This window comes from Poecilia latipinna, unplaced genomic scaffold, assembly GCF_001443285.1.
Source record: "Poecilia latipinna isolate Pla-1442-1.1 unplaced genomic scaffold, P_latipinna-1.0 Scaffold2161, whole genome shotgun sequence".
Taxonomy (NCBI): domain Eukaryota; kingdom Metazoa; phylum Chordata; class Actinopteri; order Cyprinodontiformes; family Poeciliidae; genus Poecilia; species Poecilia latipinna.
Genome location: NW_015114777.1, coordinates 27,460 through 53,545, shown reverse-complemented (window position 1 = coordinate 53,545; position 26,086 = coordinate 27,460). Strand labels below are relative to the sequence as shown.

Below are 26,086 nucleotides of genomic sequence, written 5' to 3'. Positions count from 1 at the left end.
GGATAGAAAAGTTTCTTAATAGGAGATTTTCTTTACAAAATTTGAACCAGATGAAGATAAAACTGGTTCTTGAGGAGTTCTGGGTAGAAAATATTTATTGAAGTTTTTTTCATGTAAATACAAAATATTATCTTTTGATCTTTCAGCAAGTTGCTTTTTTGAGTCTTAATGCTTCGGTTAAATGATGATTAATCCTTTTTAAATGTATTAATCTATATTTAAATGTCGGATCATTATTTTGGGTTTTCTTCAGAATCGTTGCTCAGCTTCTAAAATCTTGGGCCTCCAAAGGTCGAAGGGTCAGTAGATTTGTTTGGACGGATCCGGATTTAGTTCATTCTACTGAATTATCACCACAAAAAGCTGCAACAACTGGTATATTAAACTTTAAATCTCACTTACAACATGCAACAAATGAATCTGTTGCATTAAAATTTTTTATTTTTAATACATTCAAACGTCTGCTTAATTGTTAAATCTGTATTTTAAACATAAAAATTCTGTATGAAAAAATAAACACTTTGCAGTCCGAATAAGCAGTGCAAGTTTTAAATTTACCTCCAAATCACAGACACTTGTAGCTGCAGGAGGCAGAAAACAGTTATTATAAGCATCTTTTCCACATTTCTAACGGTTTAATTTTCCCGTCTGCATGTTCAGGTGTGGAGGGCATCGCCCAGGCGTACTCTGCCTGCCTCCCTCATATCCGCTTCTACGGGCCGACAAACTTTGCTCCGATCATCAGCCACGTCGCACGTTTCGCCGCTCAGGCGCTTCAGCAGGAGAAAGCAGCGGTGCGTAGCCGCAGCTCAGCTGTACTGTTTTATATTTACAGATGTACAAAAACTCAGGTAGCATTTTGGGATCAGCTCTCTGCCTCTGGCTGAGCGCTGCGTTCCCAGACAGCTGCTGAAACCAGAGCCATGAAAATGTCTAAATTCAGCCAGGCATCGCTTCAGTCTGTGACAGTTTGCTTCTCTGTCAACACACCTGTCTATCACCGCTGTCCAGGTGGGATTTTTACCTATAAATGGAGATTTTTTTTCTGCTCAAACAGGCAATTCTCAAACTTTCTTCTGTATTATTAGAACGAGAATTGGATTGTTTATTTTTAAAGTTAGTTTTATGTTTGTCAGAAGGTTCTCTTAACCCTTGTGTTTACAAATGGGGCCAACCGACCCCACACCCGTATCACTTGTACCAGTTGCCTCAGTCCTCACACGCACAAGGGTTAAAGATCGTATGAAAACACTTTTTATTTATTTTATTTTTAACCAAAGCAGTTCTAGTTTCTTCTGGGAGAATATCTTTTGGACCATCCTGATCTAAACTCTTTTGAAAAGTTTTGGGTTGGTTTGGGAAGGAACATTTTCAGACTGGAGATCCATTTTCAATAAATGGAGCCACTTCTGTTTTAGAAACACATCAATGTATTTATGCCTTAGTGGAGAAACTCACTACTAAGTTCTTTTTTTGCAGATGATATCCTGTTTTCCTTTCAAACAGTTTTTATTTTCATTTTTTATTTAAAAAGTCCCACAGATTAAGAACCTCTTTATTAAAGGAGTCCTGACGAAGAGGCAGCAAAGAGCAATTACAAATAGTTACACAATTAAAATGCCATACAAATAATTATTAAAAAATAATCATAATTTAATGAATTAATCTCACAGTCTGGACTTGAAAGTGCAAAATAAAATAAGTTAAATGGATTTCCAGTCTTTTTGCTACATGTTCCACGTTACCAGAGCCGAGTAAAAAACAGTTTTCACAGGTTTTTGTGGTGAAATGGGACAGAGTAAGAAATGATCACAGCTAAATGTAGTTTTTTAGTGTTTAGTAGATTTATTAATAAAAATACAAGTGTGTCCCTGACCACCATTAACAGCCTGACATCAGCCATGTTTCCTGAATGTTTTTTATGCATATTTTGAACTGTTGCATTGAGAACGCTGGGTGGAAACGTTGAAATCCGAAAAGATTTCCTCAGTTTCAGATAAAAGGTTTTTATGCTAGCTTGAGGTGATTTTTTTGGCTGTTTCTGTCAAACAGTTCATGTGCAGAAGAGGAGATGGAATAAATGATGATGTAGCCGATGTCATACATTTGGTTGTGGGTGAATCTCTGGGTTCAGAGGCACCAAACTCCAGCGTGGAGGGAAAGGTTCTCTCCTTCTTTCTGAGGTGTGTTTCTCATGCTGGTTTGCAGCCCTACTTCCTGTTTACATGTGTAGTGTCAACATCTGATGACATCACGCTTTGTGTAGCCTCATTGATTCTCTCTAGGCACGCCTAATTCGCATTTTTCCTTTTTGAAACATTTCAAAACTCCACTGAAAATTCACGTGACAATTGGATGTAAATATAGCTATTAACAATAAGAGTCTCTACGTCTCTGCAGACACTTTTCCAGTGTTTGCACCTTCGTCCTCACAGACACCAGAGTTTCTCTTCTTAATGCGCCATTAAGATTTTCACTCTTTACAGTGGTCTAAAGATTAGAAGTTCACACAGTCCTGATCTTTTCACAGTTCATTTGTTCCATCTAATCATCCTGCAGGTTTGATCGATCCATGCTCTTATATGTCAGATGAAATGACCTTTTCCTGCTCAAATCCACCAAATATAAATACAAATACGTATGAGAGGCATCTACGGTTTTGTTCTTCATACAGCCTTCTGCAATGATTTTCTTGCTTTGTTCTCTTTTCCTTTTATTTGATTTAATAACCAGAGTGTTATATCTCTGGGCAAATCACACCAAAGAAAAGCAAACATGACACTGTTTTGTTTACTAGCCAGCAACACAAAAGCTGTCAGTGGTGCACTTTTGTCCAGGGAGCTTTTACTCCTTATTTATCCAATATTTTTGCTGTGGGGACAAACAAGTTAGTGCATCTGTTATCTCTGGCTGCTGGCACTGAGTCTCATCCTGTTCGTTGTTACACTGCTCTGCAGCTGAGACTCTGACTAGGCTTTTCTTTTTATATATTTTTAGCCTGACAGCAGGATTAGGAAGCCTCATTTTCTCCTTTAAATTCATTGTCTGGATCCAGGGATGATTAAATCTGTCAGTCTCAGCCAGCTCATCAGAAAACACATATGTAGCTAAACAGTTTGGTTCGTCCTCTCAGGTTCAGCTCAGGATGGATTCAAACACATTTAGATTTATAATCTGAGTCCAGTTCTCTGAGTGGAGACACAGGAAGCTGTGGGGTTAAGTATGCTGCAGATCAGAGTCCAGTTTTCAAGGACTGGTGTCCTTAAAGGTGCAGTATGTAACTTTTATAAAAACAAAAAATATGTTCCTTTTATGTTTAATTTTTGTGACAGTAATCTGTGAAAAAATCAAGCTTCTCCCAGTGCTCTCTATACCAAATGCAGAAATAAACTGTTCAGTCAGAAACAACCAATCAGAACCAGGAGGAGGGTCTTAGTGCTGTCAATCACCCTCGTTTCTCCTCCTTGCTATCTGCTGCTCAGCTGGTTCACCACAACATAGTTTGTTACAAATGCTAAAGCTATTAGCATAGCCACTGATGATGTCTGATAAACAGCTTTTCTATAACAGTAAAGTTGTTGATTTGCCATTAGCACATTTTGTAGGTTATTAAATCTTGCATTGAATTTCCACAGCAGAACAGCACAACTATCAGTGATAATTTAATTCCACATCATTATGTTGGAAACTGAGAACTTTTTTTGGTTTTCATCTTTTTCCACAAACATCAACATCCCTCTTTATATAAACTTTTTTTTTCTTTGTTTTAAAACCTGAAAAACAGAAATAAAATGGTGATTCTTTGACTCCAAATGACTTTTATTTATCTGGACTGAGGGGAAAAATCCCCTCTTTGGCTTGTAAAGGTTCCAGACGCCTGGACTAAATGGATCTCTGACTTTATCTCAGCAGCATCACCACCTGTGTCACCTTACCAGCCGGTGATTACAAAACCTTCAGCACGTCCCAGATCTTTAACTGTTTTCTTCTGGACCAGGATTCGGTGACATCAGTCCGATGTTCCTGCAGATATGCCACTCTCTCAGAAGCTTTGAACAAATGGCAAAAAGTCCCCCCCTCTGGTTACATATAAAGCAGCATGTCTCCTGAATGTATCTGAAAGGAGCGCAGTGGCTGGGTATCATTATGCTCCCACGGTGCTTTTTGTCCCTAATTGCATCCTGTCAGCCTGTGGGGAACAGAGACGCAGAGAGAATTGTACTCGCTTGTGTGATGTGTGCCAGAACGCTTTTGTCTCTGTAAGGAAATGATTGCAGACCCTTTTCTTGTTTTATATTACAGTGAGTTCAAACATAAGAATGAGTAACACAGTGAGTGAGGACAGCTGCAGTGTGTGTGTGTGTGTGTGTGTGTGTGTGTGTGTGTGTGTGTGTTTGGACGTCCTGCTGGGCTTGTGTTTGGACCTGCGTGTGTTGAGTTGGTTTTAGGCTGCAGAAATGTTCTGCTGCTCAGCCTCGCCTTTTCTGTTCCTCACATAATGAGAGAACCTGCGACTGGAGACAGTGTGAACTCGCACAGAGATGCTCCCACTACCAACACACACACACACACACACACACACACACACACACACACACACACACACACACACACACAGGCTGCGGGCCAACGCGGTCTCTGCATGTCCTGGTGTGTGAGCGACCCTGTGTATTTGTGTGATAATGATTCTCTAATGAGCGCTGCTGCTACCACGTTAATGAGACAGACTTCAGAGCGTGTGTGTGTGTTTGGTGTGTGTGTATTTCGCACAGAAGTGACTTTTTTCCAAGTAAAGACAGCTTGTGTTTTCACATTGTCTGTTCTTATCATGACACCACAGTTACACTCAAGTCCAGCTGATGTCTGTTTATGTTTATGTCAGAGTCAACAAAAATACAAGAACTTTGATCTTTTTACATTAATAATTCCCTTCAGGATTGTTCTTGTGATTTTTTAAAATCTTTTTTGCAATCAAAATAACAGATTTTTAGTACTAATTTAGAAGTATTTGCAAGGTGTTCTGCAATATTTGAGTTTACACATAACGTTAAATGTGATGTTTTTGTTACTCGCCACATCGATCAAACTTGACATCAAGTAAGGCTCAAGTAAGGCTGAGGTAGCGCTTACTTGATGCGCTGCCACTTGCAGGTGGCAGTTAGCATCACTTAAACTCATTGTTTTTGACCACTTGACTAGAAAATTTGCATTAAACACAATTATGCACAAGCACAAAAAAATGCAATAATTAGTTGATTTTGGATGAATTTTCGCGAAAACGAAAGGGACTGACTGATGTAATTTGGAAGGAAACGGATAAAAATGGCTGTGATTTGATTAATAAAATATTTAAGTACAGAACTGTTATCTTGAAGGTTTTACTTATGCCAGATAAAAAAGCAATGATCTGTTGAGTTTGTATGAATTTCCTCCGTCGCCTTACATGGTAGTTCGCCCTGCAAATTCTTAATTTCAGGTTTCATCTGCAAAAAAAATACAAGTCTGTCATACCAAATCTGTCAAGAATCGAATTTACTCTGCAGTCTTTGCTCAGAATGATGATTGAGGTACAAATTTAGGATTTTGTAAATAAATAAATATATTTCTTACATGTTGTCTCTCTTTTTTTCCCCATCTGTCTTCCCTCCTCTCCGTCTTTCCTGCTCTCCGTCTTTCCTGCTCTCCGTCTGCAGCAGTACTTCACTCTCCTCATCATAACAGACGGTGTCATCAGTGACATGGATGAGACGCGCGACGCCATCGTTCAGGCCTCCAAGTTGCCAATGTCCATCATCATCATCGGTGTCGGTAACGCCGACTTCGCTGCCATGGAGTTCTTGGATGGAGACGCCAGCGTCCTGAGGTCCAACACGGGGGAGGAGGCGGTCCGGGACATCGTGCAGTTCGTCCCCTTCAGGGATTTCCGTAATGTGAGTATTGATTAATAGCAATTTCTGATTCTTCTCAGGCTTCAGCTGCTCACCTGGAATGGAGCTTTGATTGACTTTTTAACTAATAAAACTCTGAAGGAATCTCATCTTAAAGCAGCAGCTTTTCAGAATAACAGCCATTAATGCAAACTTCCACTCACAACAACATTATTCTCACTAAAGTTTGCTGCTGCTGCCCTGAAAAGTTTTTAGAAAAATTGTGACGATTTTTTGTGGATAATTAAAAAATCTCATTATTCCAAAAAGTCAGCAGCTAATAAAACCTGAGCTTTCAAGAAACCACATAGTTGGATCTTTAGTTTTTTTCTCACAGGTTTGTGTTTTTGCAGTGTAATCGGTCTACAACTCTGCTGTATTTAATGTGGTTTGAGGAACAACTTCTATCAAAATGAATGGGGAACACTTGGTTGATTAAGTTGTAATTGTTTTTTGCATGCTGGATCTTTTAAAGAAAACATTTAGATTAAAACTCAAACCTACCAACCCCAGTGGGGTTTGATGACCCTTTTACCAAATAATGTTTGAGTGTTTCAGCTTCATTTTGCCTCGGTTTTAGCTGTTCTTTACTAAACGAAGCAGTGTAAACAGCAGCCTGTTGCTCCTCGTTTCATGTTTTATCACACACACAGCACAGTCAGAGCTCAGAGAGTTTGCTGTTTGAGGGTTCCTGCTCCGTTATCTCGCCCTCGGCAGAGGCGCTGCAGGCGTGCGCCGCGCTGATGGCTTTCTGAGCTGCGTTTATGTTAATGAAGGTTTGTACGTGTGTGCTGCAGGTGAGCAGAGACACTGGAGCGTCCTCATTCCAGGCTGTCCGCTGGAGGACTCATTAGTGGGTTTTTTGTCGTTTTTCTGCATACTTTTCTGGGTGTGCGTGTGTGTGTGTGTGTGTGTGTGTGTGTGGGCTGTCGGTGGGCAAACTAACTTCCAGTGTAGTGGGAGGAACAGACGATGTTTGTTGGCTTCATTCCAGCTCCTGGTGGGAGAGCGAGAGACAGAAATGAAGTGAAAGGAAAGGGGCAGAAATTAATCTGAGACGGAGAGGAAATGAATAAATCTGAAGAAAGGTTCTTTACTCCCACACCTACTACTAATATTCGCAGAACGTGCAGAGTTGGTGTTTTATTGTTGATGATGGAGTGATGACAGTGGGAAAAAGATACGCCTTCCAGTTGCATTTAAATTTGTTTGTATAACAAAGTGATTAAAAACGGACCTTTATGTTATAAAATTTAATACACAAACTTCTGTCCATTTTCATGATGATGGATCACATTGAATGAAAACCAAAAAATCTGACAACTGGGATATTATTAAAGACCAATTGAAGAAATGTTTCATATGGAAAAGCGCAGCTTTTTGTCGGGGCTCCTTTTGCTTGGACTGTTGCTCCGATTCTATGCAGCTCTGGTTGCTTCTGCAGGTTGAGTATGTTTTTCAAGTTAATTCTTTCTTTAATTAAAATCTGTTGTCAATGCAGAATATTTTTTGCAGGCTTGACCAGTTGAGACATTTCAGTTTTCATGTTGGGCTAAATAAAAGCAAGTTTTGATATCACAAAGTAGAAGTTCAGTGATTGCAGTTTTCTTGCCGATCATCAGTCTTTTAAAATCCTGACCTGCCTGTATCGATTTTGGTCAATTTTTTTTGTCTGAAAGTCATTAAGGTGGCAGCAGCGAGATGACTGTTGTTGATATTCTGACTTTTACGGATAAAAATAAGATTGGTTTCTCGTGCAAATATCAGCTGATGGCTGATCAACCAAAATTAAAGAAATCTGGCCAATTTATCTGTCAGTGGTATTAAAATGATTTTCTTTTTTTGGTTTCTGTTTTATGTGTTAGCTTTATGAATCTCGGTGTTTTAAAGAGGCCCTCTTCCATGTAGAACATTATTTTTTTGGTCAATATTAAGGAATTATTAACTTGAAACAAGATCCAATATTATTGAAAAGTTACTTGCAGGTCAGTTTTTCTTAGTTTGAGTTTAAGAAAATGTTTGCTCTATAAACTAGACCAATTATGGTTAATTTGTGTTTTCCATGATCAGAAAGACTGAGATAAGTGTTATTATGACAACTTCTTGTAGTTTTTAACCTTCCTGATTTTCCTTTTAGGTTCAAAACTAAAGTATTTATAGAATAAGAGCAGCAGGGCTGAAGAGGTAATTTGCGGCTGTGAGGTTGTGGACACGCAGATAGAAGTTGATCTATAATCAGGGAACATTTCAGTCAGGAAACAGCAGGAGCCTGATTTTGATTAATACTCAGAAAGAAATCAGAATAATTTTGTTTTTGATCCTAATTTTAGTAAAAGCCATTTCATAGAAGGCTGAATTACTACTTTTTTCCTACATGTTAAGGTCTGCTCTTCTCATACTGGTTCAGTTTTTACCCACTTTGAGTCACATCCTTATTTCAGCTGGTTGGATATAAATTTAGTTTACACTTGAAGAAACTTTAATCCATTTCTTGAAGCTTAGTTGCTCTGAATCTGTTCATAGAAAGCTTTAACAAACATAGCAACATTTCAGATTATGTTTTTAGCTATTTAAAGTTGTTTTAGGGTTTAAGATTCTGCTTTTAATTAGATTTTTGACTTGTTTGTACTTTTTGTGCAGCAGTTTGTTCAACCTTGTGTTGTTTTTTGTGTTTTGGGGTTTTCCCTGGTTTTCCCTTCTTTAATCAATACAATTATTAACACAACTAGGATTCTGTCTTTAGATGCCGCCTTTTAGAGCTGATGTTCCCAGGCACATGCAGGCACCCATCTTCTCTTATACGGTATGCCAGAAGTGCCAAAGACAGGACATGTAACAAAAATAAAAATAAGGCTTTAACTAAAGATTGGTTTTAATTTGCTTCTCGACTATTTTCCAGAACTGAATCATGCATCTACAAAGCTATGGGAGGTATTGGTCGAACCAATAGTATCACAGTTTTCTCTTCACTTTGTTAAAAAAATGACAGAGTTTTGGGGATTATTTGAGGTCAGCTTTGAAGGTTTTTTTTTCTGGGGCAGGAGAAACTCTTGACTGCTCAATTTAAATAAGTCATGTTTTTTATATAAAGGTAAAAAATGTGATGCATTTGTATTCATCATGAGTCATTACCATGTACGGTCTCCTTATGTTGTATTAGAGCAGCTTGTATTTGGGGGAACATCTCTACCAAATAAATGGACTAAAGTTCTCCCTGTTTTTCTTAAATATAGCTCTTTCTTTCTCTTAATGAAATATTAATTATCTTAATCTTAATGCACAGCTTCACTGTAAAAACACAAAATTGTATGTTTGTGTAGTTTCTAGTGCAAATACGGTAGTACACATAAAACAAGACAAACCTATCTTAAAAGTAACTTTCCATCAATATAAAGGAACTTGTTTTATGTAAATAATTCCTAAATATTGTTGATGAGGTATTAGTTCCACTGGCAGACTATTTAACTTATAACAGACATTATTCCCATGTTACAAGTGAAAAGATCTGTCAGCAGAACTGCTGCTTCTTCATCAATATTAAGGAAATATTGACTTAAAACAAGCTCCTATATCTTGCTGAAAAGCTACTTTCAAATTAGTTTTGTCTTATTTCAAGCATACGAACATATTTGCACTAGAAACTATAGACAAAAATACTTGGTAAGTAGTTTTTCAGTTTTGTCTGCAGTCCTGACTTTAGCCAGTAGAGGTCACTGAATCTAATGTTTAGCAACAATATTTAGTGGTTTTTTCCTTCCTCTTAGGCTCCGAAGGAGACGCTTGCCAAGTCTGTCCTGGCTGAGCTCCCTCAGCAGGTCACCCAGTATTTCAAACAGCGAAATCTACCGCCCATCAACCCGGCGCCGGAGTGAGACGCCCCCAGGTCCAGAGTCCACTCGCTGTACATTAGCTTGACAGATCCTAAAAAATGTTCTTGTTGCAGGCAAACAGTGCAGAATGAAAGTGTGTATGTCAGAAAAAAACATTCTAACATCCATGCCATCATATTTTATACTGGTTAAAGACTGTTTAAAGTGTGAGTTCAACAGAAGTGATGTTGTTTGTGTCCAAAAACGGGAGGTAAAAATGACCTTGACACAACAGGATGTGTTTTTTATTTATCTATTTTGCATGTCAGTGTGTCATGTGACAGGGACCGTGTGATCCATGGATCTCCATTGTGCTAAATCCTTTCTTGAAGCCGAGCAGTTTGAATCCTCTCCAGGTTTTATATGAGGTAGCAGACGCGATGGAAGTCGTTTGCTTTTGTGTTCATGTTCAGCAGACTCACAGCCCAAGTCCAAACAGAGAAGAATCTCCTCAGCCACGACAAACAGAGGTTTTTATTTGGAAGTTGAGATCAACAGTTGTCTGAGCGGTGAGGATTAATTCCTGGAAGGGATGAAATGTGAGCAGAATGAGGCCACAGTGGCTGCTGTAGCAACGTCACAGAGTAGAAACTGTGGGAACTCACTGGGCTGTTTAACATGGAGATATTTTCTTTGCTTTTGCACAATTTCTGTATTTATTATTGCCTGAGTTGATCCTGCATGTTGCCACTATTTCCTTATTGTTTACAAAAGCTTATCACAAATGCATGTTTTTTTATATAAATATTTAAACAGATGAAAATATTTAATGAAAGCTCAGAAAAGCGTTTAGCGACAAAAAAATACGATTCAAAGAGATTTGAATGAGCAGAAAGTACAGAGAAACTTTGGGTGTGAACTTTTCGAATGTATATTTCTATGACGCTGTTTCTGAAATTATAAACCAACGTTTCTGCCATGTTTGATGTAATTTTTATGCAGTGCTGACTTGTGCAATTAAACCGCAATGTGTATCGCTGTGAGTCTGTAGCAAACGTGTTGCTCTCATTTTCAAAAAGGAGTGAATGTGTATGCAGAAGGACCAGGATGGAAACCAACTTTAATGCAAATGTCACAAAAATGATGTAATGTAAAGAAGTAAAATTGCAAACATAATTATAAACAAAGGGCAAAATGATTTTAAATGAGCAAAAATAAGATCCAAAATGATAAGATCTCCAAAATAAACTTCACTAATCTTGAAAGAAATGCAAAAGATTTGCACACACTTGAAAAACAAGACATGGAAAGTAATAAATTACTAGGAAAAGCAGAATTGGCTGAACTTTGAATGAAAAGCCTCCAATCCAAATGCTTTCAAAAAACCAACAAAGGCACTAAAGCAATTATGCAAAACAAGACTTTTAAATCAACACAAATTTAACAAAACTCCCACACAAAAAAACACTACTCCTCTCATTTTAGAGATGTTTATAAAGCCTTAAACAAAATATTATGTTTACAGATTGAATTGGGAGTGTTTATGTATAAAAAAAATGCTAAAATTTACAGAAAATTTACAGAAAATACAAATAGTCAAAATAATCACAAGGAAACACAAAACAACACAATATTAGGGCCACTGTAAATGGGAAAAAAAGTAAATTTCCACCAAAAAAACTCTGAAATTTTGAGAATAATCTTTTCATTTTCTAGAAAAATACAAGAAAATTTCTGATCTCCAAAAATCCAAAATTTACGAAAAACAATTCAGAAATTTTTAGATTAATCTCAGAAATATGTTAGAAAAAAACATGGAAATTTCAAAGTTTCAAAAGTCAAAAATCTTCAACTTTTAAAAGTTGGAATGTTCATGTTCTTCTTTTTTTTTTAATAAGTTTACTCTTCCGTATTTTTTCTATAATGGCCCCAGCATGGCGTCGTACCTACCACCACACACACACGCACGCACACACGCACGCACACACACACACACACACACACACGCACCTTCAGAGAGGGAAATCGATCACAAGGAGGAGCGCCCACTTTGCTCACAGTTAGAAATTTCCACACCTGTTGCTAAGTGAAGAAGGTGAGACTTTGCAGATTCCCTGCTGCTGGTGAGACTCACCTTTTGATCACATCTATCCTGAAATTCACACGACTCCCTTCTGCAGGTTTTATTTGAACAGAAGAGATAATTCTGACAGGATCTCAGCAGCGTGAGCATGAAGAAAGCCTTCTTTGAACTTGGTGGGCAGTCTGCTGCTTGTGCCTGGACTTTTACTGCAGAACCTGCCAAGATCAGAGAACATGGCTGCTGGTGACAGATGCTCTGCTTTGTTTAGTTTGCCTCCAAACCCGAATCCCCCACTGATATTATTCTTTGTGCATGTTCGTCATTTTATTTGTTGTCATAGCAACTCTCTTCTCAGCAACACGTGATCTTTCGCTCCATCTCTTGGTTACACCCAGAAACCTGTGGCTGCCTGCATCATAACGGAGAGCTGACCTGAGACAAAACAAACACTTCAAATTCAAATTATCTCCAAATAAAACGACTTCAAGCTTTTATCCACTTTAATAAATTACAAACACTGAAGTGTTCAGGTTGTTTTTTACCTTCAATGCCAACCTGCTTTCGATCCCAATCAGCCAATGCAGCTCAACTCCAGATGCACGATTCTTCTGCCAAGGTCTAATGAGGCCAGGATACACATCCCACAATCCAATTACACAAATTACTTCTCTTCCAATCTAATTTCACAAATTAATTTTAATACCTATGTTTTGCTCTTTCTGCCCTTTGCTGTTGTGCCGCACAGAAATAAAAGTTATGTGATTACAGAGTTAGTGCTGAAGAGCAATCCATGGTAGATGCCTTGTTTTCTTAATGTAAGTGATTATTGATCCATCTCTTCAGTCTTTCAACGTTCATTTCTGTAAATGTTTAGAAAACAAAACCAGTTCCATTCGCCCAACAGGGTACGTTAGACTCATGTTGGCTGCCATATTGCTTGTTATTACCCACATAGTGTGCTGTAAAATTCTGTTGGCATTGCACATTTGGCCAATCAAACCCAACATTTACACTCGCACATGAAAATGACTGCAAACAAATGCCCAACTATACAACCATACGTCTTTGAAAAGTAGGAATAGAGTATTATGCACAACCAACAATAATACAAGTGGTTTATTGATGGTAACTAAATAACAACACTTGTCTTTCCAGCAGCCATTGTACAGTTTATACAGCAGTAAAACCAGCTGACCAAACGTGCTGGAGCTCTGCTTGGGTTGCTTGGTAACGGTGCAGTACATGACTCCTCAATCGTCACTTAAGGTTTTTTGAAAGGGCTCATTTTCTAGACATCAAAAAACTTTAACTTATTTCCAAAAAACGGCTAGGTGTTTTTAGAGTGTCTGATAGTCATTTACTCTTTGTTGATTCTTGCTTTAATGCTTCGGTTAAGATCAGCAAAAGTGGCAATCAACCTGATCTACCCAACATTAGAGCAGAGTAGCAACAGAATCTAGTCATGACTGATGCAACCTGAGGGTTGGATGTGGAATAGGTGATGGATTTTTTTATTGGCTTTGGATGAACAGAAGAAACACAATAATAATGGAACCACAACTGAACATTTTTCAGAACACAAAGATCCAGAGTAACTAGAAAAAGCCACATTTTGGGATTTTTCACTGTAACAGACTGAAGAAACTCACTCAGTACTACAGAGAAATCTCCAGTTCTTCCATCCTAAATAACAAAATATTTGCGTTGATTCATGACCTTCCAACACAAAGTGAACTACGTCCTCCTCAGGCTGAATTGATGCTTTTTGTTACAGTTTAAAGTTTTATGTTACCAAAAGGCCAATGAGTAACATTGTTGTGACTGAATGCAGATACTTTAGGCTAAACTCTAATCCCTAATCCCTGTCTTGTGGTTTTGACTGATTCTTTAACAGATTATTTTAATACTAAAAGCATTCTTTGTCATTTGTTAGCGTGTTTTTGTAACATACATGTTTAGCATGTCAAATATAATTGATTCTCTAGTTTAAATCTGATTTTTTTTTATGGAAATGCAAAAGAGCAGGGATATATAACCCCCTACTCCTCATGATTTGATTGTCCTCTGTTAATGATGCTCACTTGGACATAATTTATATATTTGTGAACATTTGTGAGCAAAATTATGTTATTTAGCAGCTAAAATGTTAAGAAACCAATGGAAGTGGAGTGCTGCCCCCCAGTGGTTGCATAACTGAACGACAACTGCAGCTATTAAAGTAGATGCAGAGATGATGGCTCCTTATTTTCAGATATTTATTCTGCTGTACCAACTTCAAATTGAGTTTAATTTCTCTTAATGAGGCAGCAGGATTTATTTAAGCAAGCTGAACGTCAGTCCAACCCGTCCTCTAGTCCTGTGAAGCCTGTGGGCTGGAAAAAGTGACACGTTTCTGAGCAGCCAAGAAAAGCACTGGAGCAGAGTGACAGAGACTGCCTGACCCAGATAAGGAGCCTGAAAAAGAAGTCGAGATGGACCGAACTCAGGAACTCATGGTGAGAGAAAAACATAAAACCAGCTGGATTTTCTAAAGGTGGTTAACTCATTTTAGTAACACAAACTCGTAACAAAACACTTTTCTACATTTATTGCATCCAAACACTAAAGGAAGAAATTCACAGGTACATATCATAGAGTTCTAGGCTCATGTCTGATATAAGGGGATAAAAACCATGTAAAGTGCATACAACAGTCTTTACTGCCACACCCTATGTGAATAAATGCATATCAGCCTTATTGGATTTTCAAAATCAGAATATGGATTTCATGGCCCATTCCAGATGACTTTTCCATCCTGGGTTCAACTGAAAAAACAGTCAATATACAAACCAAGTGTAAGCATTAAATGTTGGATGGTAAAGTCTTTATAGGTCTCCCAATATTAGACGTTTTTCCTAAAACCTTCCACTCAACACAGGCAGGGTGTTCCTGTATTTCTTTCTAACAACCACAGAGGCGACTCCCTTGACGTCCTTCAGCCTGTCTGAGTCGAAGTCCACCAGTAGCTTCCTGACCCCGGTTCTCATCGGTGTGAAGGCGATTTTCACCGACACCTTCTGGCCTGGAGAAATGACACCGCTGAGAAAATAAACAAAAAGGAGAACAGGAATGTAAGGATGAGCAAGGAAATAAGGTGACGGTTAATTCTGCTTTTGTTTTAATCTGTATTTATTCCTTACTCAACGTAGATGTGAGTGTCAGACAGCAGGCCAGCCCCCTCCAGGGTGAACACACCACCAGTCAGCGGGACTGGCAGAGGATTGGTGAAGGAGATAAAAGCCGTCAGCTGTTCCCAAACAAAAGCCTTCCCAAGAACCTTGGAGAAAACGCAGAAAGTCTTTACTTTTATTTTGTTTATACCAAAAATGTTTGGATTATATATGCTTGTGTTTGGGACGGGGCCTTTGTGTTGTTCCTTAGGTCGTTTGCTCACCTGAATGTGGAGCTCAGGTAAGCTCAGTGGGATGTCCGCCACAGCCATGACGGGCAAACTGTTCCCCTGAGCTTCAGCCAGCGCTTTCACCCTGATCAGGTGATGGTCAGAGACACACTTGGCGTAGTCGTCGTAGCGGAAACGCAGCACTTCTTTATGAGCTAAACACACAGAGCATAAGAGAAGAAATCAATCAGGCTCTGCAGCTGGATCACTGATTGATACATCAGGGCTCTGCTGACCGTTCTGAGCCGACACAGTCATGTTGTTCATCTGCTTCTGGCACTCCCCCTGGTGGAGAGAGTTGTAAGTGACAGCCATAGCGTGCACCGTCAGCTGAACGTTAGCATCATCTCCTCCTTCATTCTTCACCTATGAACAGACATCATTCATCACTTAGAGCAGGGGGATCAAACTTGTTTACATTTTGTGCAACATTAAAATCACGAAAGTCCTTAAAGGGTCGGCTGCACTAGAATATATTGATAAAACCGATTAAAAAAAGAAAAACCAGAACTGCCTCTGCATTTGATAAATTTTTCTCAATCAATCAGTCCCCCCAGAATTTTACTTGTTTTTTTTAACAATAAAAATCAAAGATTTTCTATTACTAATTTATAAATATTTGCTAGAAATGTTGCAATACTTGCACTTATGTGTGATGTTAAATGTGACATTTTGTTAGTCACAAAATGTATTACAGACAATAACTTAACATTAAGTAAGTCTGAGGCAGAAGTGTGGAAATAAAAAAAATACTGCCACTCACAGGTGGAAGCTGGAATCACTTCAACCCAATATTTTTGACGATTTTCGCAAAAAATGCGGTGAAACGTTGATTTTACATGAATTTCCATGAAAAACTGGAGGGACAGGCTATGCAATTTGGCAGTACTCAGATAAAAACTGATTTGATTTGATCAATAAAATAATACTGAAGCACTGTTATCTTAAATGTCTTGTATTTGACGCATGTGACTTAGAGAGCCAAACCAAAACATTGCAGAAGAAGAAAACAAACAGAATCCTGTCACTGTGTACCTCAACAATCACATCAAAGTCTGTTCCAAACATGGGGTTAGGATGTCTGATGGACAGGCTGAGCTGTGCCGGCTCTACGCTCTCAGTGGGCTGCAGGGTGGCCCTGCGCTTTGCCTTCTTATAAACCTCTCTCTCTTCCACAGAGCCTGCAAAACAAAAAAACAACGATCAGTAAAACTCGGAGTCCTACGGTGAAAACAATTATATGCCACAGTGGGAAGAAGAAGCCTCAGCAGTCTGACGCCTCGTTGTGAAACTAAATATGAGGTTCTGAGATAAACTGTGTCAGTTTTAGATTCTAATTTTTTTTCTGCTCAGCCTCTGACCCTCAGGGTATTTGTAGAGCAGAGTGACGTCTTCTCTGACGTTGCCATAAACGCTTTTGGTGCTGATGTTCCTTCCCACGTTTCTCTGGTCTACGCTGATCTGTTGCCTCTGGCCGCCTGGTAGGACCCTCCAGTAGACGATGTCAGCGTTCACCTCGGCGAAAATAAACGGAGCGTCGTACTTCACTCCCAGATTTCCCTCCTTGATAGCTGCCACCGGACACGGACCGCAGCAAAACTCCCCTAAAAAAAGACATTCATAATTAATTTAATTATGAATCAAATTAATTATGAATTAATTTAATTCATAATTAAATTAATTAAATTAATTCATAATTAATTTTGTTGCACTGCAAAAACACAAATCCTTACCAGGTATTTATGGTCTCAATGTTGATGAAAAATACTAATTATAAGTGAAATAATATGCCAGTTGAAAAAGACAGATTAGTTCACTTACAACATGGGGAAAATGTCTTATATAAGTGAAATAATCTGCCAACGAAACTAGTACTTTTTCATCAATATTTAATTATTGATTTAAAAACAAGCTCATCACTTGCTAGTTAGTTTTGTCTTATTTCAAGTGTACTAAGATATTTATTTGCACTAGGACATAGAAAAAAAAACTTGGTAAGATTTAGTGTTTTTGCAGTGTGCAACAATGTGTGAATTGGCAGCTCATCCCATTCAATCAAGTTTCAGGAAAACATTTCAAAGTTTTAAGTATCACATGAGTTGAAGAAAAGATATTTGGAAAATTAGAAGAACTCAGAATCGCACCACCGCTCAGTTCTTGAGGTGTGGGGTCCAAAACCTGCCAGCCATCATTTCCTTTGGGGAGATCGTCTCTCCTCATCCACGACTCGACCCAACAGTGGAAGTTCCTAAAACCAAAAGAAAGACAGAAAAAAATCTAAAACTGTCAGATGAATAATCTCAACATTGCTGTCTGACATTTGCTTGGACTCATGGGAAGATTGACAACAATCTTACATAATACTGTTGTGAAAGATATTTCTCTCTCTGTATGACTAGAAATTGTTTGGAAACCGACTTTGCACTGATGGCACATGCATGACTAGTGTGAGGGATTGCTGCACCATGCAGTGATGTTGGAGGAAGTATTGCTGTAATGCTTACATAAGCACTGACCTCACCTAACTCAGCAAAGGTCAGAAAATCAGTCACTCTCCCCTTTAGCTCTGCTGTAAGACAGGGCCGACCATCAGGCTTTTTAAAGATCGGCCAGAAAACTGCAGTTGGTGCAAACTAATTATTTTATAACTAGGATGGATCAAATTTGAATGTATATAACTGAGTTTGAGGCTCCGTAAAAGTAAAAGTGAACTTGGATTTTAAGATACTTTTGTATTTTGAGCTTTTTTAAAAAAAAATTAAATTAAAATATTAGCATGTGATATTTTTCTTTAAGGAAAGGTTGTCAAACTTATTTTTTGGGCCTTGTGGTTTTGGGCCACATCAAGATCAAGAATATAAAACTATATTCACCAACTGTTAAGGTCTCAATGAGAAATTCTTAAAATCAAATATCAAACAACTTTTCACGTTCATTTAAATTGGGACAGTACAGATAAAAGTTCTAATTTGATTGATGAAATGATATTTAAAAACATGGTAACAATTATATTTCTAGTCTAGAGGGCCACATAAAAACTTCGGTCAGTCCAGACTTGTGCCAGGGGCCTTGAGTTTGACACATACCTGCATTTCCCTTAGAAATGTGCACAAAACTTTGTCAGTATTCTGCTAGTGCAGAAAAACAGTGTTTCTATTAAATAAGAAACACAATTAAAATCAACCGTGAACAAACATGAGAAATCATTAAAAAAAACAGGCATCACCATCATGTTCCAACTACTTCTTGTCGTCGTCTTCTTCATGGTTTGCACCAGTGGAAACATCTGGTTGTTGATCATGTGACTTGTGTGATGCAAAAATGAGTTTCCAATACAGTTTTGTAAAATAAATCAATTTTGAAACGGCCTCAAAAAAACGCCTCATACTTCCACCAAAACGTTTTGATAAAAAAAGGTTTTTGTGTTTTTTAAATTGTGCATTTCTGTTAAGCGAATTTATTTTCAAAAAGTCAAATTAGAAATGGTGGATGGAAACACAGCTACTAATTTGGTTCTAAAAACTTCTAATGTCCAAGAATAAATAATAGGAATTATAAAGTGTTTGCTGCGTAGCATGAATGTTTGGATTTGATCTTACCATTTGCTGTCTGTCTTTTCCTCTCTGCTCTCAAAGTCCACCACAAAGTCCAAGGAGAGATTCCCGTCCACATCATGGGCTGAGCAGAAGTTGGTTATGAGGCGGGTTGGGATTCCCAGACAGCGAAGAACTGTAAAGAAACCTTGTCACTCTTTCTTTCTGTTGTTTTTTCTTATGGATTTAGTCACTTAATGTATTTGTTGTAGATTGCTGTGGATCTGTTCAGCAGAACAGCTGTATTTCCAGTGAAAGCTGTTACCTGTACAGGCGACACCTGCAAACACCCAGCACTGGCCGTATTTGACTGCTCTGATGCCAGATTTGCTCCACTGCCTGAGGATGGGCACGCTGCCCGTCCATCGATTTGGTGCGACTCCATCAAGGTACGGTGCCCTCCAGCGCCCAATCAACACGCCCCTGTCACCATTGGCATTCACCTGCAGCAGTGGAAAAGACTGCTTTAAGTCTGCAAAATAATTTTTTCTCATAAGTGAACTAATCTTCCAAAATGTCTGTTTGAACTAGCATTTTATTTCACCTATAATTAGTATTTTTCATCAATATTAAGGAATTGTTGGCTTAAAACAACCTCCTATATTTTGCTGAAAAGTTACTTTTTAAGTCAATTTTGTCTTATTTCACGTGTTCATGACCAAAAATACTTGGTAAGATTTAGTGTTTTTGCAGTGCAGGGTCCACGTGTATGTTAACCTTCATGAATCCATCATGTGTTTTTCAGAGAAGAAGAGTTCCTCACCATTGCGGTGACCATCCTGCTGACATAGATGGGATCAGATCTGCTCTCAATGTCCATCTTTGAGTTGCGCAGAGCCTCCTTGGAATTATCCAGGACTTCAAAACAAATGTCCATCACAAAGTCCTCAAACTTGTCAAGAAACGTCAATAGGGAAGGAAAATGAGATGAAAACAATTAACTTGTTGCTCATAAAATAATGCACCACCATGACCTATTGACCCTTTGCACGTGACGTCATGCTATTTATGAACTCTGCCCGCTCCGCCATGACAGACGTCAAAACAACCTCGGCGCTCCTGTAAAGCCTCTGAAAAATCTCCGGTAGCCTAATGTCGCTTTTGTTTAGTTGATTTAACTTTAAAAACTGATACAAATCTAACCAAAGGTTTATTGAGGAGAGACGCCGCAGCGATGGATAGCAGCCGCCAATAATAATGACTGGCAGCCCTGGATGTAATCACGGATCTGCAGCGAACACTTTTTACAAGGTAAGAAGATTAGCGTTCATATACTTTAGACGTATTATTAGAAAGATATCAAATATTACATTATGGAGAAGGTCCTCCTCTAACCATTAGTGACAATGGAGAAAATGCTCTACCATCATGTAGCCTAGCATGTATGTAAAAAACTGATTAGCATCTCGTCTTTTCTACGTTTTTGAGGCTCCGCTGTAAGGAGAAACGCTGTTTATGACATCATTTGGTGTGAATCCAGGCAAAGTCGGTAATTTGATCAACACATCAGGAGGGAGGACATATGGATCGGTTTCTAAGCTAGCTGGTTCAAACTTTAGTAAATATACCGCCGTCTATGAGCCCCAACCAGGTGTGTTACGTTCACAGACAAATTAGCTTGACTCCAACAAGCAGAAGCCATGAAGAAATGACAAAAACAACTTGGGAAAACAATTTACTACTGTCTTTCACTTCCGCTGTGCGTCATGGCGTCTCGAATGATAAAGTGACCTAGTTGCAAAAGGTCAGTTGAAGTTGTTGTTCTGGTTCAATGAGACCAAATACATTTTATGTTTTGTTTTTTTTTTTCTTAAAGGAGACGCATTATTCAAAATTCACATTTTATTACTTCCATTTGGATTTCTACTGATTATAAAACAGTTCAAGCACTTAAAAAAAAACACCCAGGTGATTTCTGGCAGTAAGTTAGCGTTTTTTGCTGTCTGGAAAATGAGCCGTTTCAAAAACCTCCAGATTGTAATGTCACAGATCAGCAGGTACTGCCACTCACCTAGCAACCCCAGCGAAGGCCAGCCTAGTCCGTTTACCACTCTATGCTGTACAATGGCTGCTGGAAAAGACAAGCGTTTTGTTGTCGACTTATCATCTAGAAACCACTTGCTGGTGTTTTAATAAATGCCTACCAAACACATATATCTTTTTAGAACATCTTGGCTTTATTATTTTTCGGATTATGCAAACAAAGGACATGTCTGTTTGTCATCCTGTTTTGTCTGGTCACATTCTAACACGTCTTGTCCAGAAGTCTCTTCTGTCCAACAAACACGTTTTGTGATCCAGCCGAAACCCCAGAGTCGCCTCTGACACGCTGCTGTGAAAAGTCTCACATGCCAAACTCTGTCCTGACAGACGGACACAAGCACTTCTTCAACCCATCCACACAATATCTGTGGCTGTGTGTGGGCGTGGTACCTGTCCGTAACTCCAGGGAATGCTTTTGATGTAATCCCAGGTATCCATGAATATGACTCCGTCTTCGTTCATGATGTATTCCTGAAGCAGTCTCTCATCAGGCAGGTACACAACATCATCTGATACACAGACATGCAGAGTTAGCCACAAAGTTTTCTGTTCTTAATTCACCACAAAGAGTTTAAACATCTAATGTTTGCAGAAACAGCAAATCAGGAAAAGTACAGTGCAAAAACACAAAATCTTACACAGTATTATTTTTTGTGTAGTTTCTAGTGCGAATATCTTAGTTTTGTATTTCTTCAAGCATACTAAATTAAAAATACATTATCAGCAAAATATGAGCTTGTCTTAAGTCAATGAGTCCTTAAAATGTTTTAGTTGTAACTAGTAAGTTTTCATCAATATTAAGGAATTATTGGCTTAAAACAAGTTCATATCGCTTGCTGAAAAGTTACTTGTAAGTTAGTTTTGTCTTGCTTCAACTGTACGAAGATATTTGCACAAGAAACTACTCAAAAATACTTGGTAAGCTTTTTGTGTCCATTCAGTCAGTCTCTAGTTCTGAAACACGTCTGCTCCTCTCTCTCTCTGCTGTTCCCTCCTGCTATTTTTCCATCTGTTTCCTGTTGTCATTTTTGGATTCCTGTGTTTGATCTGCTCTGGCTCCCTGTGTTCTACGTGATTTCTGTTCATTTGTTCATTAAATACCACAAAATCTACTCTGCATCTTCACCAGCTGCATTTGTGCCCACCAGCAAACTACATAACATGACAGAATTATTAATTATGAACATAAGTGACGAACAAAAATAAAGTTTCTTTTAAATAAATTCTGTAGGAAGCATCTTCTACCTTTACACCATGGATTAAACAATACATGGAAGCTGATTTCATCCGCTTTCTCCACAATGCGTCCATTCGGTGACATCAGCAGCACGACTAGACGGTACTGTCCAATGATGGCGTCTGCAGGGCTCTGCAGAGTCAGCAATATTTCCCCCTGAGCCTCCTGCTGGTTAAACCACCAGCTGTCTCCGGCCCCCCGCTGCTTCTGAACCTTAACCACCACCTCGTCTCTTTTACCTGAATAAACACAAAGTTTTTAATCAGTGCATGTTGATGATTCTTTTTTTTTTTTAATATCAAAACAAGATGCAACAGTTTCTCGCCTTTAAAGAAAATATGAGGCCTCGGCTGTAAATCTGTGAAAAATTTGTGGGTATTTTTTTTCGTTTCACAGCCAATGAATCCCACAAACATTGTGTGCAGAAAAAGAAATTTGGACACATTGATGTTTGTTGGGTCAAGATGACCATTTTCTCACTCCTACCAAACAACTGATCAGCCCTCTGTCAGCCGGTCTGCCGTGATGATCAAACCGAGCCTGTGAGCGCAGATAAAAATGACTCTATCTTTGTTGGCAGGCTTTGAGGTGGTCTGAATAAATTTGCAGAAAAAAACGGCGCTGGGTTTCCAATCTTGCTCCGCAGGAAATAAAATGCAGCTCAGGCAAGACAAGAAACAGAAAAGGCATCTGGGAAACCTCCCGTGTTTATCGTTCTGCTGACACTGGAATGTAAGAGTGAATATCCTCACTGTTTCTCAGCCTGAAAACATCCAGAAGCTTCCACGTGAAACAGAAACAACTTCCGTTTTTGTCTTTCTGTGATTTAAAATCTCCAGTTTTCCTGTAAAGATTCGGCTCCACTGTCTTACAGCATGAAAAACCCAAACTGACAAACTTTTCATCTACATCTAAAACGCACTGTAAAAACACAAAATCTTGCCAAGCAGTTTCTAAAGCAAATGTCTTCGTACAGTTGAAATAAGAGAAAACTAACGTAGAAATAACTTTTCAGCAACATAGAGGAGATGATTTTAGGATAATACTTGAATATTGATTAAAAAAAATTCTAGTTACACTGGCAACATCTTCACTTACAGCAAGATGTAAAAAATTAGAAAAACAATCTACCAGTAATCTGAATTAAAAATTACTGATCAAAATTCTTGATCAGTCTTAAAGAATTTTCTATTTACGAGCTCCTATATTTTGCTGAAAAGTTGCTTGTACTTTAGTTTTCTTTTCACTAGAAACTAGACACAGATACTTGGTAAGATTTTGTGTTTTTGCAGTGTAGTGACTGAAGATCTCTCTGATTGGTCAGCTCACCCAGGTGCAGGACGAGCTCCAGGTGGTGTTTGGGGGGCAGAGAGTCGGAGCACTGCACGGTTATGGAGAAGGGCTGCCCTCTGCGGACAATCAAGCGCTCCCGATCGATCTCCCTGGTGCGGTGAGCCAAGTTGTTCTCATGGCTTCTCAGGTCCACGTCGACAATGAAAGCTGACCAGAACCAACAGAGATGAGTTGGATGCATTTTTTTCTTTGACAAAATAAAAACTGCAAAAACATAACTTTTTACCAAGTGCCCTTAAGTAGTGTAAATATATTAGTACACTTGACATAAGACAAAATTAACTGAAAAGTTACTTTCAGCAAAAAATAGGAGCTTCTTTAAAGTAAATAATTCCTTAATATTGATGATGATGTACTTTTTCCACTGGTAGATTATTTCACCTTTAATTTATTATAAATTATAAGTGAATAATCTCCCAGTAGAACAAATAGTTTTTCATCAATGTTAAGGAATTATTGACTGAAAACAAGCTCGTAATTCTTGCTGAAAAGTTCCTTGTATATTAGTTTTGTCCTATTTCAAGCATATAAGATATTTGCACTACAAACTAGACAAAAATGAGATTTAATGTTTTTGCAGTGAAGAATCAGCTGTCAACACCTGATGAAAGTCGGATGGCTATAGGTTTGGTCTGGAGTCGGGATGAGTAAACTCTGATGGATCAGTTGTTTGATTTTGTGGGACTGAAATGAATGTAGCTTTTCAACCAATCGGAAAATATTCTTATTATATTTCCTGTTCTTTTCTCCCACCCAAAGCTGTTTTCTACCCAAAAGCCTAGAAAGCAGACCAGAGACTCGCTGTGCTCTTATCCAATCAGTACTTGAGTTCTCAAACACTTTGGTCAGTTGCTGTTTTTAAACCTGCATTATAAATAGGCTTGGCACAGATGCATTTTGAACCAGTGATGCTTTATTATGAATGTTTTACATTATAAGAAACACAGAGCTTGTTCTTGCTGTTTGTAATATTCTACTGAAATCTGCAGAAGTAATGTTGGGATTTTTTTGGGTTGTTAAATGTTATTTTCTGAGTGTACCTATTGCACCCAAATTCTTTCCAATTGATATAAATAAAATCTAAAAAAAAAACAAAAAACTGTAGAAAGTTACAGCCATGTTGGACTAAGGGTAGCTCTGAGGGACACATGGTGACCTTCAGGTCACCTTACTCAGTCAGATATTTGCTCTCTGAATAAAAGGCTGTTTTTGGGTTTATTGCAGGAATGGGTTTGGTCATCTCACCCCGATATATCGACTCATAAATTAGACAATTTTTTTCCATACACAACAGACTCTCCCCCTGAGTTTTCCTAATGCACAGTAAAAGAAGCATTAATAACAGTGAAGTGGTCACTTACTGCTGGGGTCAGCCATCGCAGGTACTCTCCTCTGTTCCCTCTTCCTCCTCCTGGGTCCAGCAGGGCTCAGTATTTATGCAGCAGAAGGTCGACCCTCCCTCCTGTCTGACACACACAAACGCGCACACACACACTCCTCAACTCTCACCCTCAGCTCCCTCTTTGACCTCTGACATCATTTCTCAAGAAGTCGAGCTCCTTTGTGGGTGTGTGCAGCGGTTTCTCACTTTCACTTCCCAGACACACACACGGCTCTTTGTTACGTTGCAATAGAAAAAGTTCTGTATGTTTAACCTTTGAGGCACCTTGGTGACCCAAAATGGAACATAATCTTCTGATTATTTTAATTTGTTTATTTAACCTTCATTAAATAAGCAAATAAAGGATAAAAAACAACAACAAGGGAGTTCTTGCCAAGGAGCAACAAATACATCTGTCAGATGAAAAGTTATTTTTATGAAACTTGGCAAGTATTTATTTCATTTTTCATATTTTGTCCATTTGTAAGGATTTAATAAAGTAAAAGTGGAAAAAGAAAAACATTTATTTCACTTTAGTAGGTGTATAGGTTTGGTTCCTGAGGAAAAGAGTCAATTTTTGATGTTGACTCTAATTGCTCCAAAAATAATGCATAATGCTATTAAATTTTGAGCTGACATTGAAGTTTTTTGTTGTTGTTTTGGTCTTTGGTGAAAATATAACATATTTTGGGTTAGTTTCTTTCAAAGAGTTAGGATTTTTGTGGCAAAACATGCATAGAAACTAGGAAAGTTTTAAAAATTTGAAAAACTTTATGCCTGTTGAACAGATTTAATGCAGTGAAGGTGAAGTTTTATTATAGTTTTATAAAATGTACCATTTTGGGACCTAAAAATAGGTATTGTTAATTTAGAGGCGGCTGAAGGGTTAAAGCGCGTACAGCATCTCCTCTGTTTCTGTAATATTATAAATATTATAAGCATTTGCGCTACATTCAGTAACATTAGTTTTCATGAACTCTGGCTCTGTCCTGCTATTCATTATGAACTCTTGTATTTTAGCCATTTCCTGTACATGAGGTCAACAAACAGCTTACAGCCTGGACAGTTTCTTCTTATCTGGACTTTAAACAAAGATGGGTGAGCCCAGGGTGGATTAATTAGCCAAACATTCAAGAGAATCACAGGAAATTATGCGATAATATATGTGGGAACAGTTCGTCCTAAAATTTTCAACTCACTGCAAATGTTATGTTGAAAACA

The 26,086-nt window shown here is 38.3% G+C and overlaps 2 protein-coding genes across 3 annotated transcripts in view; one reads left to right on the top strand and one right to left on the bottom strand.

The window, feature by feature from the left end:
- The window catches only part of cpne2 (copine II), a 38,229-nt gene extending 27,450 nt beyond the window's left edge, over nt 1–10,779 (top strand). For both annotated transcript variants that reach the window (XM_015017567.1, XM_015017568.1), the window contains exons 14-16: nt 661–794; nt 5,694–5,930; nt 9,692–10,779. In XM_015017567.1, the coding sequence (XP_014873053.1) occupies nt 661–794; nt 5,694–5,930; nt 9,692–9,799 (479 nt within the window). In that variant the 3' untranslated portion in view covers nt 9,800–10,779. The remainder of the gene's footprint in view (nt 1–660; nt 795–5,693; nt 5,931–9,691) is intronic.
- A 2,144-nt stretch (nt 10,780–12,923) lies between these two features.
- tgm2l (transglutaminase 2, like) lies at nt 12,924–24,949 on the bottom strand. Its single transcript, XM_015017569.1, has 14 exons — nt 24,846–24,949; nt 23,461–23,631; nt 22,140–22,370; nt 21,285–21,403; nt 19,615–19,743; nt 19,117–19,294; nt 18,858–18,987; nt 17,403–17,506; nt 16,620–16,862; nt 16,294–16,439; nt 15,495–15,624; nt 15,253–15,413; nt 14,999–15,135; nt 12,924–14,897 (listed from the first exon to the last, which is right to left on the bottom strand). The coding sequence occupies exons 1-14, from the start codon at nt 24,859–24,861 to the stop codon at nt 14,714–14,716; spliced, it is 2,079 nt and encodes a 692-aa protein (XP_014873055.1). The 5' UTR covers nt 24,862–24,949; the 3' UTR covers nt 12,924–14,713.
- Between the last annotated feature and the right edge of the window lie 1,137 nt (nt 24,950–26,086).

Bases quoted from the DNA above. Each gene is read 5' to 3' on its own strand.
- tgm2l (XM_015017569.1), bottom strand. The intron at 21,404-22,139 runs GTAGAAGATGCT...TCTGTGTATCAG, and splicing joins GTTTAATCCATGGTGTAAAG to ATGATGTTGTGTACCTGCCT. The intron at 16,863-17,402 runs GTGCGATTCTGA...GTCTTTTTTTAG, and splicing joins ACCTCAAGAACTGAGCGGTG to GGGAGTTTTGCTGCGGTCCG.